The 13,721-nt window shown below is 36.5% G+C and overlaps 2 protein-coding genes across 3 annotated transcripts; one reads left to right on the top strand and one right to left on the bottom strand.

Annotated features, from left to right (window-relative positions):
* Positions 1-1,892: 1,892 nt before the first annotated feature.
* Positions 1,893-5,036, top strand: LOC103336148 (monooxygenase 1-like). 2 transcript variants are annotated; one of them, XM_008239176.3, is made up of 6 exons: positions 1,893-2,040; positions 2,318-2,464; positions 2,556-2,606; positions 3,103-3,271; positions 3,349-3,583; positions 4,422-5,036. In XM_008239176.3, the coding sequence occupies exons 1-6, from the start codon at positions 1,961-1,963 to the stop codon at positions 4,952-4,954; spliced, it is 1,215 nt and encodes a 404-aa protein (XP_008237398.2). In that variant the 5' UTR covers positions 1,893-1,960; the 3' UTR covers positions 4,955-5,036. The 2 variants fall into 2 exon arrangements, with proteins under 2 accessions (XP_008237398.2, XP_008237399.2); XM_008239177.3 differs by lacking the exon at positions 2,556-2,606.
* Positions 5,037-6,623: 1,587 nt separating this feature from the next.
* LOC103336147 (cleavage stimulating factor 64) lies at positions 6,624-12,726 on the bottom strand. The gene is made up of 10 exons (XM_008239175.3): positions 12,328-12,726; positions 12,003-12,081; positions 11,274-11,448; positions 10,596-10,629; positions 10,243-10,487; positions 10,088-10,165; positions 9,428-9,463; positions 8,795-9,331; positions 8,097-8,351; positions 6,624-7,164 (listed from the first exon to the last, which is right to left on the bottom strand). The coding sequence occupies exons 1-10, from the start codon at positions 12,356-12,358 to the stop codon at positions 7,021-7,023; spliced, it is 1,614 nt and encodes a 537-aa protein (XP_008237397.1). The 5' UTR covers positions 12,359-12,726; the 3' UTR covers positions 6,624-7,020.
* Positions 12,727-13,721: the final 995 nt, after the last annotated feature.

Raw genomic sequence — 13,721 nt, forward strand, 5'->3', positions numbered from 1 at the left:
TCTTCCAAATCGGAAGATCCGAATTCTTGGCACAATGCCTTGCTAAAATCCTCCCACCTTGGAAATCGATGAATACAGTCCAACCATTGAAACCATTGTAAAGCTTCACGTTCCATGTGGAAGGAAGCAAGCTTGACTTTCTGAGTATCAGGAACAGAGAAATAGTCGAAGTAGTGTTCCACTATGTAAATCCACCCAAGAGGATCATCACCATCACAAAATCGAGGAAACTCCATCTTCATCAATGGCGGACGCTGCGATGGAAAAACAGAATCAAGATGCGGTTCGTGATTACCGTCGCCAGAGTTGTCGGGAAAGGTAGAATCACGACGAGCCGAAACATCGCGACAAAATTGATTATATTTGGTATCCAATTGACTAAATTTCTGATCAAAAGCACGCATGAAAGCATCCATGGTGGCCTCTAGCTTAGAGATACGAGAATCCATGGTGACCTCAAGCGCAGAGATACGATTGTCCATAGTCTGATACAAATGTTAGAACCCCGTTCGACCTTAACCCAAATGTACAGAAAGAATATACTATTTTTATTACTCAAACACAATACAATTCAACCTCCTTTACAATACTAATGAAACTCCTAATATAGTCAATTAATTGCTAATGCAAAAGACTAAAACACCCTTAGCATCCTATCATCATCCCACAATACTCGGCTTCAGCACTAGACCGAGACACCACTTTTTTCTTTTTACTCCTCCAAGTAACAAGATTACCACCAACAAATGTGAAATACCCAAACGTAGAACATCTATAAGTGACTAAACCAGCCCAATTAACATCCTTATACCCTTCCACATCTGTATGACCATACTTGGAAAATATTAACCTCTTGCCATGAGTTACTTTCAAATACCTCAAAATACGCATCACAGCACCCATATGATCTTCACTAGGATAATGCATAAATTGACTCACTACACTCACTGCATATGCAATATTAGGACGTGTATGAGCTAAATAAATCAATTTCGTCCCAAGCTGTTGATAACGCTCTTTTATACTCATTCTCCAACTCCAAGCTCCTAAACTTTGAACCGAATGGCCAATGAGAAAATATGAGTGAGACATAAGCAATATATCTTGGGAAATCAAACAATTGTGAATAGATTGGAGAACTAGCTTGACATGAGTTATTTTTATGTCCTGAATGAAATAGGGACTGTTTTATGAACCATTTTATTTCTAACTTTTAAAAATGTAAACATTCTTTCTTAAAGTACCCCAAAAGCCACTAAACATTGTTTAGTACAAATCCTTGGGCATTCAACAATCAACCCTACATGTCATTTTCCAAGTAGCACAATATGATCTTAGGATTCGAAAACCTTATACACTTCAAAGGTAAGCACCTAGCTGGCTAGCTAGCTTAAGACTCCTTAAGAGCATCTCCAATAGATTCTCTATCCTCTTATTCCTAGCTAGTTTGGCTAAAAAGAAGGAAAATCCTCCTCAAGCAAACTCCCTACTTGGCTCTCTATTTTGGAGAACCAACTTTTGGCTCTCTACATCTAGCAAGGAGGAGAGAGAATTTGGCTAGGATGAAAGAGAAAAAGGAAGAGGGAGACAGAGACATTTGGGAGGTTGGTGAGGTTGGGTTTCTACTTTTTTATTTAATATTGGATTTGCAAGAGAAAAAGGGAGAAAAAGAGAAGAGAAAATAATATAAAAAAAATTTCAGATTAGTCAAAATAGAGAACATTGCTGGAGGAAACACCTTTTAAGTGATTTGCTATAATAGCTTTTTAGTTATTTTATCTAGAATTCGGCTAAACTCTCCTAGAGATGTTCTAAGCTTTTTGGAAAAGGACAAAGCTTGTGCTGTACATGGTAGGACCTACATGTAACTGAGGTTTAAAAAATGAGCCAAAAAGCATATATTTCTACCCCAGAGAGAGAGAGAGAGAGAGAGAGAGAGAGAGAGGGGGTGGTCAGAAATATGGAAGTAGCTGAAGAGATAGAGATTGCCATAGTTGGTGGTGGAATCTGCGGCCTTGCAACTGCCCTTGCTCTTCATAGGTACTTTGATTTTTCACTACTACTGGAGTATATTTCAAAACGGAACAAGTAGTTGATTAATTTATGCTTAATTATAGTATTTATTTATTTTAAGTACAAGCAATTGGGAAAAAGGGGCTTACATACAAGCATTCATGAGTGTCTGGGGTTTTCAAACCTGTCACAGGAGGACTTGATGGCCAAATACTCATAATGAATTGAGTTATACCCTCTGGCAATTATAGTAATTATTTTATATGTAAAGATCAACATGATTTAGTACATGGAACTTATGTAGGAAGGGTTTGAGGAGTGTGGTGTTGGAAAGATCAGAATCCCTGCGTGCCACCGGGGCAGGAATCACAATTCGAACAAATGGTTGGCGAGCTTTGGACGAACTTGGTGTGGCCTCAAAGCTCAGACAGACTGCCATGCCGCTTCAAGGGTATATATGTCCATATCTGTATTTATCAACAAAAAAAATTCACAATTAATTATACTATTATTGTTTTTGTTATTGCTATTTTCATACTTAGGGCTAGAGACATATGCCTCAATAGTGGGAAGCAACGAGAAATACCGCTTGGGTAAGTGTGAGTATATATGACCCAAGTTAATTTCTGCATATTTCGTACATCAATAATGCTTATAGTCATCATATATTTTCATCAAATCTGTTCAAGTCATTTTAAAATAGAAGATTAGGCGAAATTTGCTCCTTTATGATGGTCAGATAATGCAAACATCCACTCTTGGCCCGAAAGGAGAGAGGACCTATACTTTAGGGAGCCCTCCTTACCTCCTATCTCCCTATATTATTAAGAAGAAAAAGAAAGATACACATAGTTAGGCATGACAAAAACCACAACCCTATAAAGAAATCGAAAAACAAATCAATGTAAGTAAAAAAGAAAACCACCTCTTTCTGGTAATTAACATTACTCTTACTAATCCACCTCTTTCATGTTTACATGAAGTATGTATCTTTTAGGCCTAACCTTATAATTTGAATAAAGGGACACACAAGTAGTGTCACAAAATTATGTAACATGTTATAATTGTTTGTAATATAATTAATTATAGAGGTGGGGAAACAAGATGCCTGAAACGGATGGATCTGATCACAGCACTAGCAGAGAGCTTGCCACGTGGCACCATACGCCTTGGATGCCAAGTACTCTCTGTTAGGTTAGACTCATCAACTTCCAGTCCAAGTCTTCATCTCCAGAATGGAAGCTCCATCAAAGCCAAGGTGAACAAAGTTATATTTCATTTGTCAATTTCCAATGAAAAATAATATTAAGCCAAAATGAAAATTATACGTGTCAGGTTTTGATTGGATGTGATGGAACCAACTCAGTTGTTGCGGATTTTCTTGACCTAAAACCATCAAAGCTCTTCTCATTATCGGAGGTTAGAGGTTTTACAATGTATCCAAGTGGTCATCATTTTGGGAACCATTTTGTCCAAGTTAAGGGTGACAAGTGCACAGTTGGAAGAATACCCATTCATAATAAATTGGTTTATTGGTTCGTCACTCAGAAAGTCATGTATGGTAGAGGAGGTAAATTCTTGATTCTTCTCTACAACACAAAATCAATTACAATTAGGATTCCATCCACTCCAGCTTACTATGATTTTGTGGATCGCACATAGAGTGCATATAATCTTCATATTTCTAGGCCAAATGGCCAAACTATAATTTTTTTTTATAAATACCATAAGGTGTCTAGGCTAGCTAACGCACACCTCGACCAATTTGGCTCAGTTCCGCGAGTGGGGCTAAATTATAATTTTGATCCTTGTAGTTTAGGTCATTTTCTATCTCGGTCCACACTGTTCCTATTTTTTCAATCTTATTCTTATTCCCTAGTTAATCAAATGACCAATTTAGAGTTTTCATCAACTAGAATCTCCTCTTCTTTAGTCAATGGAGTCTAGCTCAGTGGAAAAATGTCTTGACTTGCAAACCCGTGGTCTTAGGTTCAAATCCCCATGACACCTTTATGGTGTGTGTGAGAAACCTTCTTCCCCTTATAATTTAGACTATCGCTTGTACAATAAATTTTTTTGAAAAAAAACCTCTTCTTTTCTTTAAAACGGATTTTCATTAAATTAACTCACAAAATAATCACACAACGCCCTCATGTGGTATTTTTGACCTTTTCTTTTGTGCTAGCCTAAAGCCTACATATGCACAAGATCGAAATATTTCTACACGTGCACGTCACACTGACATTCTATGAATTAATTTGACACTTCCATTCTGATTTGGCTTTAATTGTTAAGGCTAATTGGACAAAATACAATTTACGGAATCAAAATGAAAAATTGCTCAAACTATTGTAGAACCATGACTGAATTCTGATTACATACATGAAAGAAATTGTTTACATGAACAGGGTTAGAGGTTCCAAAGGATCCAGAGCTCATTCGGCAACTGACATTAGAAGCAATCAAAGACTTCCCTTCAGAAATGATAGACATGATAAGCAAGAGTGACACAGAATCATTATCTAACACACGCTTGAGATACCGTTCGCCGTGGGACATTCTGGTAGGAAACTTTCGAAAAGGAAGCGTGACAGTGGCTGGCGATGCCATGCATACGATGGGACCTTTCCTTGGCCAGGGTGGCTCTGCTGGCATTGAAGACTCCATTGTCATTGCCAGATGTTTGGCTCAGAAGTTAGCTGAAAATTATGATAAAAAATCAAGGGCAAGGCATATAATGATGATGAAAGTGGAAGAGGCTTTGGATAAGTATGTGAAGGAAAGAAGGATGAGATTGGTGCTGCTGTCAACACAAACTTATCTTGCTGGTTTGCTACAACAAGATTCAGGGTTGATTGTCAAATTTGTGTGTATCATCTTGATGACAGCTCTTTTTAGTGATATGACTCGTCACACTCGATATGATTGTGGATGCCTTTAAAACTCTAGTGTTGCTTTAAGTTGAAACATTTTAACTAGATTCAAATAATGCTATTGTTCTGTGATCGGTATTTTGTATTTAATTTGAAATACACTTCTTATTGCAACGATATTACAAAGTCGAGTGCATAATGACTTTTTTGAAGTGCTAATAATAGTTTTTTTTTTTAAAACCCAATAATATTTGTTAACTACCATTAGCACTATAAATAGTACTCATGTTTGGTATGCCTCACCATGCCTCATTGGACTGAACTGTGTTATATAATACTTGAAACTCATGTTTGGTAAAGGAGAGGATTAACTTAAATGGGATTGTATAATCCATCAATGTAAAAAACCCCGGACTCGCTTGTCTAATACAGCGATGCCGAAATATGGCTCGCAAAATAGCGAGAGCGCTGTTTTGAACACGCGAGTCCGACCCTTGGCTTGAATCAAAATCCCACCACCACAGACCCAATCGAAACTTGCTGATGAGTTTCAATTAACTCTAGTTGCCGCTCCAAGTTGGCTTGGGCTAGTCAAAAGGCAGATTGATATATAGACAAACTAAGGAAACCAACAAAACCAAAAAGTTCAATATCCAATAATATGATATAATCATTGACCAAATTGAAAGGGAAGGAAGAAGAGCTTTCCTGGTGGCGTACAAGAGAGAGAAAAAGCTCAAATCAATGAGTTGGCTCTGTCATCTGGCAAGTCTCTGCCAATAAAGACCTCCAACAGTATAAAGGGATGGGGAAGCAGATCTAGCTAGCCCAAAGGCCAGTTGAAAGACCCTAAATCAAAACTAGGGAGGCCAGGGAAGCATGCTTCCTTATTTTTTCTGCAGCAGGGAGATGAAGGTTTTGGGTTAGTCTGGAGAAATAGGGTGCTTTCGAGAGACGAGGGAAAAAAAATTGTTTTTGAATGGAAAAAGAGAGTTTTTTTTTTTTTTTTTGGGTCAGAGTGGAAAAAGAAAGGTAGGTAGGAGGGAAGAAAAAAAAATGTTTTTGAATGAAATAGGAAGGAAAAAAAAGAAGAAAACATTAGGAAAAAAAACGAAAACAGAAAAATAGAGAAATTAATAAAATAATTATTTTTTAGTCCGACATAGCACCAAACATAGGTCTTTACTATTTTTGCAATCCAGCTTTCTAGTCCAACGCAACACCAAACGTAGCTCAGTACTTAATCCAACTTAAACCAATTCGAACTAATCCAAGACAGTCCTAGAATTTAGTCCAATTCACAATAGTCTGCCGCACCAAACAACCTTACAGTACAATTAGCCTCATAAGCATCAACTCTCTACGCTGAGTCTTGGATCTACTGTCCTCAAATCAGCTCTCTATGCTTAAAAGGAGTCCAGATCTGCTGTCCTCAAATTTCATGTTTCCTCTATGAGAAAGTAAGGCCGAATGTGCAAGTAGAAGATCCATAAGCACTGACAGAAAAGATCAGATTTTTTACTTCTCAATAGGAATTAACCAATGTTCGTGACCTGTTAAGTTGGGGAGAGATGTCAAAAATTTATGCAAGGGACGGGCATAGGAAATTCGGAGACAGCAGATCTGGACAAGCTTAGAAGTAACACATAAATTATAACCAAGAAAAAGAAGTACACGTAAATAACTAAAAACAACAGATCAAGTCTGGAGAACAAAGTGTCGATACAGATCATGAAGTGATACAAGATGCCGATGCACTTTTTTGAATTACCTCAAACCAAGTACACGTGGGAGCAAAAGTACAAATAGAAGATGCTGATCAAAAGTGAAGCGACAATTGCATGCAAGTGAAGATAAATTTAAATTTTTGTGATACAAAAACTAACCAAAATTTTCCTATTCTAACTAATTTACTGATTACACTAAACACAAGCTTGTGTAAGCTACGTGAATAATATGGTGCCTCGTGCACTGCAGATCCATTGATCTGACTCTTATGTGGGCATAATATTACAAGCAATCAAAATTGATTGAATCAATAGCAAGCTTTATGTTGTTGTAGAGCAAGCAAGTTGGTGCCTGCACATGTATGTAATGAATTGCCGCATCAAAACCGATCATCTATGACTATGTGCTACGATGGCTGAATCTGATCTTGCCGAAGCATCTGTTGGAGTTTAATGACCTGTTGTTGCTGTTCCGGAGACAATGAACTCAGCTTTTCAGGTGTTAGGCTCAAAACTTGTTGTAGTAGAGCAGACTCCACCCCAGGTGGAAGCTGAGACAGAAAAAGAAAACATATGATCTCAGATACTCAGATAAAATGGGAAATTGGCAACTACCCTTTAGCATTTCTTGCCCAACATTTTTTGGAAAAGAAGAAACTTTTATTATCATACAGTTTAATAAGTACATACAGTGGACACTATAAACTACATACTAGAGTTAAACGTACTAAGATTCAGGGGCAAAGTCTTTATGTTATACATGCTGGTTTATCAAGAACACACGAAAAAAAGGTACTTTGAGTTGTTGAATCATCTCTAGGGATGGCTTAGAACCAACAGTTCATCTGTAATTGATATTTCATTTCTAAACCGAGTTAAGAGAACACCAAAAGTTCACCAAAAATATTATAAAGAAAAACCCATTATCAGGAAAATAAAAAAAAAAAAAAAAACGAAATCCTTCAGCTACTCAAATATGTGGAAATCCAAACACTTTTCCAAAATCTGCCGAGTACAAAATCCCACATGTTTTTTTAAAGCCTAACATTTCAATTTATGAAATCCTACATCTTTCCATGAATGCAATTTGGTTTTCCATTTGATGCTGTATCTGCAACATGATACCAGAACAAGAAGTTCATCCATGTTGAGGCCCAATTTGCACCATATAATTGAACCATGAGTTTGGCTTTGTGAGCCCACACGTGAGGGGATGTGTTAAGAATATAAATTCTCACATCAGGCTCCACCAATGCCAATTAGTTATTGGTTCTGAGTTGGATGGTCTAATTTAATATAGGCTTAATCAAAATGCTAAATAAATAAAAAACCTTCTGCATCACTGAGAGCAAGACATCTTTCTTTTTACACAATAATGTCCGGTTTAAAGACCAAACTAGCAAAGACACGAGAAGTAAACTGGAACAAAACAAACAAAAACAAAACAAAACAAAACAAAAAAATCACCAAGGGAAGACATTACCTGAGAAGTTTGTTTCTCAGACTGCTGTACTTCTTCTGGGTTAGGAACAGGCTTCCCAGGCATTGAGCCAGCTCCAAAAACATGAGGCAATGCAGATCCATTGGCATTAGACACATTCAGACGCCCTGCTGACAAAGAGGTACTCCTTCCATCGTCCAACTTCATTTGCTTTGCAGGGCGCTTAACTGATTCAAAAGATAAATTATCATCCCTGTTGACTGCCAGTGACATTCCCGAAGACATTGAGGGACCAGGCTGTTACAAATATAGCAAGTTAAATAACACCAACAAATAGTGAAACTAGCAAGATAACTAAAAGCACCTAAAGACTAGAAAGGTGAGGTAGTTTTTTCCCACCCTAGTTCTTTGTATTTGTAAATACAAACAAGTAACCTTCCTTATCAGAAAAGTGGAAGAGATTTTACGACTGTTAACTACAGAAATACAAAACATGCAAAATAAATTATGTATAAATTTTATCCAGCTTAACAAAATATTATATGCATCAACACAACTAATCATCTTTTTCTTATCCTCTGCTTTGGTGGGAAGTAGACATCCAAGACGAAGAAGGAAAGGATGGATATTTTTCTTCCAATTATAAAAAATAAAAAATAAAAAATAAAACATAAAACAAAACAACAGCTAGATATTAATATTTGCCTATTCATGTGACAAGAATTAGAAAAAGTTGGCACCTGAAAACTGGCATCAGATAGAGGGCGAGGAAAACGAGACTGATGTACAGAAGCATTTGGACGAACCATCTGAGTGTTATGCCCCAAATTGGCACGTCCGACCAGACCAGGATGCTGTAGCAAAGGAGGCTGCATTTTCTGATTTGAAATAGAAGAATTTGCAAGTTGAGTTTGTGGTCGAATGGGCAAACCGCCTGAAGACTGGGGGTGTATGGAAGGAAGTGTTGTAACTCCAGACTGCCCAAGCAATGGGGCCTGTTGCAAGACATGTTGGTTTGCATGTTGTGGAAGCTGCATTCGAGGTTGCATGTGTTGTTGTTGGGGTGCAGATAACTGGCTCCGAACCAATGGATTTTGAGGTACCGAAGAAAATTGGCCTTCTTGCGCTTTGGGCACCAACCCAGCTTGCAACCTATTCTGTGCAGGAGGGGGTAGCTCAGAAAGGGTTTGAACAGCTGGTGGCTGACCCTGCTGGCCCTCATTGAATGGAGGCTGTGAGGGCTGACTTAAAGTTTGCCTGATATTTGGCATCTGCAGCTGAAAAAGGAGAGTCAAGGTGTTAAAAGGTCAACCCAGTTCAAGTACTTAACAATCTTGTTATGACAATAGATAGTTCTAGGAGGAGAAACGAACCGTTTGCGGGCTCACCATTCCGAGCATTATTTGAGCCTGAAAAGAAAGTTAAGATATCAAATTCTATAAATAAAAAGGTTAAAGAAAAACATGGAAACAAGCATACCTAACTATACATACTCAATGCATTGAGATGGGTGTTTCTAGATTTAAAACTCAACACAGATGGATGTGGATGTTATACGCGCATAATTGAAATGTAAACAGCTTTGACCCCTTAATTAATAGTTTGTGCATATAACATCCACATCCATCTGTGTTGAGACCAGTAAGACGGGAGGGCAAGGAAGATATATAAAAATTTCAATATGCCTTATTCCATAAGGACAGTCCCACTTTGACACAATAATTTGTCACCTTTTTACAAGTAATTATTCAAACAACTTCATCTCGTTCAAGAAGAATTGAAGTCAAAAAAGGGTATAAGGAGGATGCCGATAAAACAGAGGAGAAAAACTGTAGAAAAAAGTAAATCCAAATGACCTAGTTTCAGAAGGAAACCAGAAATACACAGCTCAATTATATCTTCTGTTACAGGACGTCAAGCAAAACTCTCTAATAAAATTACACAATTTAAATGACGAAAGTGTAATATTATAAATAAATTTACAGATTGAAACCTGTACAACATAAACACCAATACAAATAGTAGAAATTTACCTGGAAAAGTGCTTTTGGCAACTGTGGCCTTGCAAGCAATAGCTGACGAGCTAGTTCTTTGTTTTGTACAGCCATTACCTATCATCAGAAAGAGTATGAAAAACATACCAAGATGGATCCAGAATAAAGAAATAAGCTTCAGTCAAACTGCTCACCTTGAGCTCCGACATTATTTGATTCAACTGACCCCTAGACATTTTGGCCAGATGAAGTGTCAAAGGATCATTGGCTGATGCCAATTGATTCTGCAAGCCATTTTGACTAGACTGCAAACCAGCCTGAGCACCACCTAGAGCTCCTGCCATGACGGTTGCCGCAGTTATAGCTATATGGAGACCAATTGGCTGATGTTGAAGAGCTTCCACATGAACAGATGGGCCCACTACTTGTTTTTGTGGATCTATGATGCACCCATAAGAAAAAAGAATAACCAGTTTCAGGTTTCTCTTAGGTCAAATAATAAATAAGAGGGAAAAAAAAGGACAGAAAATGAGATAAGAAAACTAACCAACATTTGCAGTCAGTCCTGGTCCACCACGACCCTGCAAGTGAAAAATAATTACTTTACTCTTACAATAAAAACGAAATTTATAACACCTACCTGTTGCTATTTTCAAATCAAGATGATTGATACCAGTCATTTTGCTAATTTGGACAAATTCCAGGGAAACAGTACTATAGCAAAAGTAATAATCTAACAGATAAAATGCAGAACATTTGAAAAAGAAGGGTTTTAGAATGCAAACAATACTGTAATAAACTAACTAACAGATAAAAGTCTGAATAATGAAAGCAAACAGCAAAATTATGAGTGTAACTCGCCCGTATGGGCTCTTAACTCCAAATCAAAGGTCAAGCATATGAAACACTACAGAACTTTTTCTGCGAGTCAACAAATACAAGACCACAGTCAAGCATATGAAACACTGCAGAACTTCTTCAACGAGTCAACAAATACAAGATCACAGCAATTTATACGGGCAATCCAGATCAGATTTGCAATCCAAGAATTTAGCATCATAGTACAATATTCTTCTAGGTCACGCCCCTTCTAATAAAAGGCATAGGAAAGTAAAAGAAAAGTAGAATACAATACTGCTTATAACAATACTTCAGGAAATTTGTTATTTAAAAAAAAAGCGCAAAGAAAATGGGGAAAATATTGTAGCTAAAAGTCTCCTAGTACCTGTTCTCGATTTCGGTCAGCACCTTTGTCATTTTCAGCAAAATCAACTCGTAATTGTCTCCCATTGATCTCATAACCCTGAAGATTACGCCGAGCACTTAGAGCTGTTTCTTCATCCTTGTACTCACAAAATCCATAACCTTTTGGTTTCCCAGTCTCTCTATCAATAACTAGTCTGAAACAAAAAGGATGTACAGATTAAAACAAATTCAACAAATGTTTCTACTTTCAACCCACCCATAAGTCTGGGTATATAGCATACACTATCTACATCATATAGTAGTTTCCACTAATCTTGATTCCCTAAGTGATATAATTTCATAAAATATCAACCTTCTAAATGGAAATAGCTAGCTCAAGCAAAATCAGAACTTCGCTTCTGAATTCACTCCAAAAGTTATCTTTAACGTATTTAACATCCGAAAACATATAACTTTGCAAACACAAGAACTTATTTAACAACCTTTGAATTAAAAAGCATCTAGTATAGAATTAGAAAATGACAACAAATCTAGGTATAATTTTGCGGTTAAAGATTAAATATTTTCCTTCGGGAATAATGATATATTGACCTCCAAGCGAATCATATAAAGCATAAATAGGATTCAAAGAGATATGATATTCAATTTTTTTTTCTTTTGGTTCTAGAAATTCAATTTAGGGTTCAGGAAGAAACGGGTTTATGTTAAATTTCTAATTTCTAATTGGGAAGTGAGTCAACTGACTAACCTGAAAGATACAACAGGGCCAACCTCCTGGCAGATTTCTATAAGCTGTTCCTCAGTGGCATCATAAGGTATATTCCCCACTGCATCACAACAAATTTAACCACAACAAAAGAAAAACATTACAATTTACCCAAAGACCCACATAAGATTTTCAGCCAATTTCTACAAAACCCTTAAAGTTAAGGGAAAAGTAATTGCCATTCGAACCCATTGCAATTGAGTAGGATTTGAAATCGAAAGCCACAAGATTTCATCATTGCATTTTTATTTTCTAAAGGAATATCCTGGGAAACAAACAAAGAATGAATCAGAATAAGGGAGAGTACCAAAAACGCAGCGGTGCTGAGAAGCGGCCATGAATTAATAGGAGAAGAAGAAGGTGAAGCACTGCTTCATCTTCTTCCTCCTTACCATTCTTTTTTGTCTTCGCTTTTCACTGTTTGCTCTTAAGAACTCTGACAATAACAACTATGCAGATTAAAGACCCTAAATTCGATACGAATTTGTGAATTCTGAAATTGGAGAATGCAAAGTAAAACAGCAAAGGCTCGCAACCAGTGCCTTAAGGCAGAGAAGCTCAGGATTTAGAGAGAGAGAGAGAGAGAGAGAGAATTAGAGACTCGATCTCGTGAAGGAAAGCAGAGAATCAAGAAACTGCCCTCTTGAATGTTTTTTGGCCTTTTTCCTTTTAATTACAGGAATCCGGGTCAATTCGGGTTTGTGTCTCATTTTACTGCAATCCAACCTATTTAATTACTATAAATAAAAAATAAAACCAAAAAAACAAAATGAAAGAAGGCTCTATTTGAACCCCAGCAAGTCTTTCTCCCGTCTGCAACATTTTTTTTTGTTTTGACAAACACGACTTTAAAATAAAATAAAGGCTTTTTATCAGTTTCTGAGGTTTACATCATTATTATCTTTTGTTCTAACTTTTTTTGTACTAGTGGTCGTAAGATTCTTTTCATACATCAAAATGATCTTTCTTTGTTAAGTCAAATTTTCTATTAAATTGATGACATGAAATATGGAAGCCCACACATCCAATAGTATAGAGCCACATGACATTAAATATAATATATTTTAAATATTTTTAAAACTTAAAATTCATAAATAAAAAAAAATTCAAAGCAACTTAAATCTTTTTTATATATTTAAAAATTTCTCTCTCTCTCTTTCTCTCTCTATCTCTCTCCACACACACACACACACACACATATATATATATATATATTTGAACATAGCATGAAAGATATTTTAAAATGTATAAAAAGATTTATGTTGCTTTTAATTAATTAATTAATTTTTTATGAATTTTAAGTTATAAAAATATTTTAAAAATATTATATTATATTTAAAATCACGTGGCTCTATACCATTAAATGTGTGGGCTACACACATATGTCACGTCAGCAATTTAACAAAAAATTTGATGGAAACTAACGGCAAAGACCATTTTGATGTGTGGATGGTAACCTTAAGGACCACTAGTGTCACAAAAAAATGTTAGGGATGAAAGGTGATAATTTCGTAAACCTCAGGGACAATTTGTGATAAAAAGTCTAAAATAAAAAAGCTATTAGTATAGGAGGTTCGAACTCAGTACAAAAGGAGAAGACATTGTCTTGGCCAATTGGCCTAAACCCTTATTTGATTCCATAAGCAATTTTTTTAAAAGCACAAAATCTAGTTTTACCATCCCCTTCTCCTCGGCTCTATA

Source organism: Prunus mume, linkage group LG6, assembly GCF_029339155.1.
Source record: "Prunus mume cultivar Tortuosa linkage group LG6, ASM2933915v1, whole genome shotgun sequence".
Taxonomy (NCBI): Eukaryota; Viridiplantae; Streptophyta; class Magnoliopsida; order Rosales; family Rosaceae; genus Prunus; species Prunus mume.

Bases quoted from the DNA above. Each gene is read 5' to 3' on its own strand.
- LOC103336148 (XM_008239176.3), top strand. From the start codon at position 1,961: ATGGAAGTAGCTGAAGAGATAGAGATTGCCATAGTTGGTGGTGGAATC. The intron at 3,272-3,348 runs GTGAACAAAGTT...TATACGTGTCAG, and splicing joins GAAGCTCCATCAAAGCCAAG to GTTTTGATTGGATGTGATGG. The intron at 3,584-4,421 runs GTAAATTCTTGA...TTACATGAACAG, and splicing joins AGTCATGTATGGTAGAGGAG to GGTTAGAGGTTCCAAAGGAT.
- LOC103336147 (XM_008239175.3), bottom strand. From the start codon at position 12,358: ATGGCCGCTTCTCAGCACCGCTGCGTTTTTG. The intron at 10,630-11,273 runs GTACTAGGAGAC...TTTCACTTGCAG, and splicing joins CTGACCGAAATCGAGAACAG to GGTCGTGGTGGACCAGGACT. The intron at 9,464-10,087 runs GTAAATTTCTAC...CTTTCTTTTCAG, and splicing joins TGCCAAAAGCACTTTTCCAG to GCTCAAATAATGCTCGGAAT.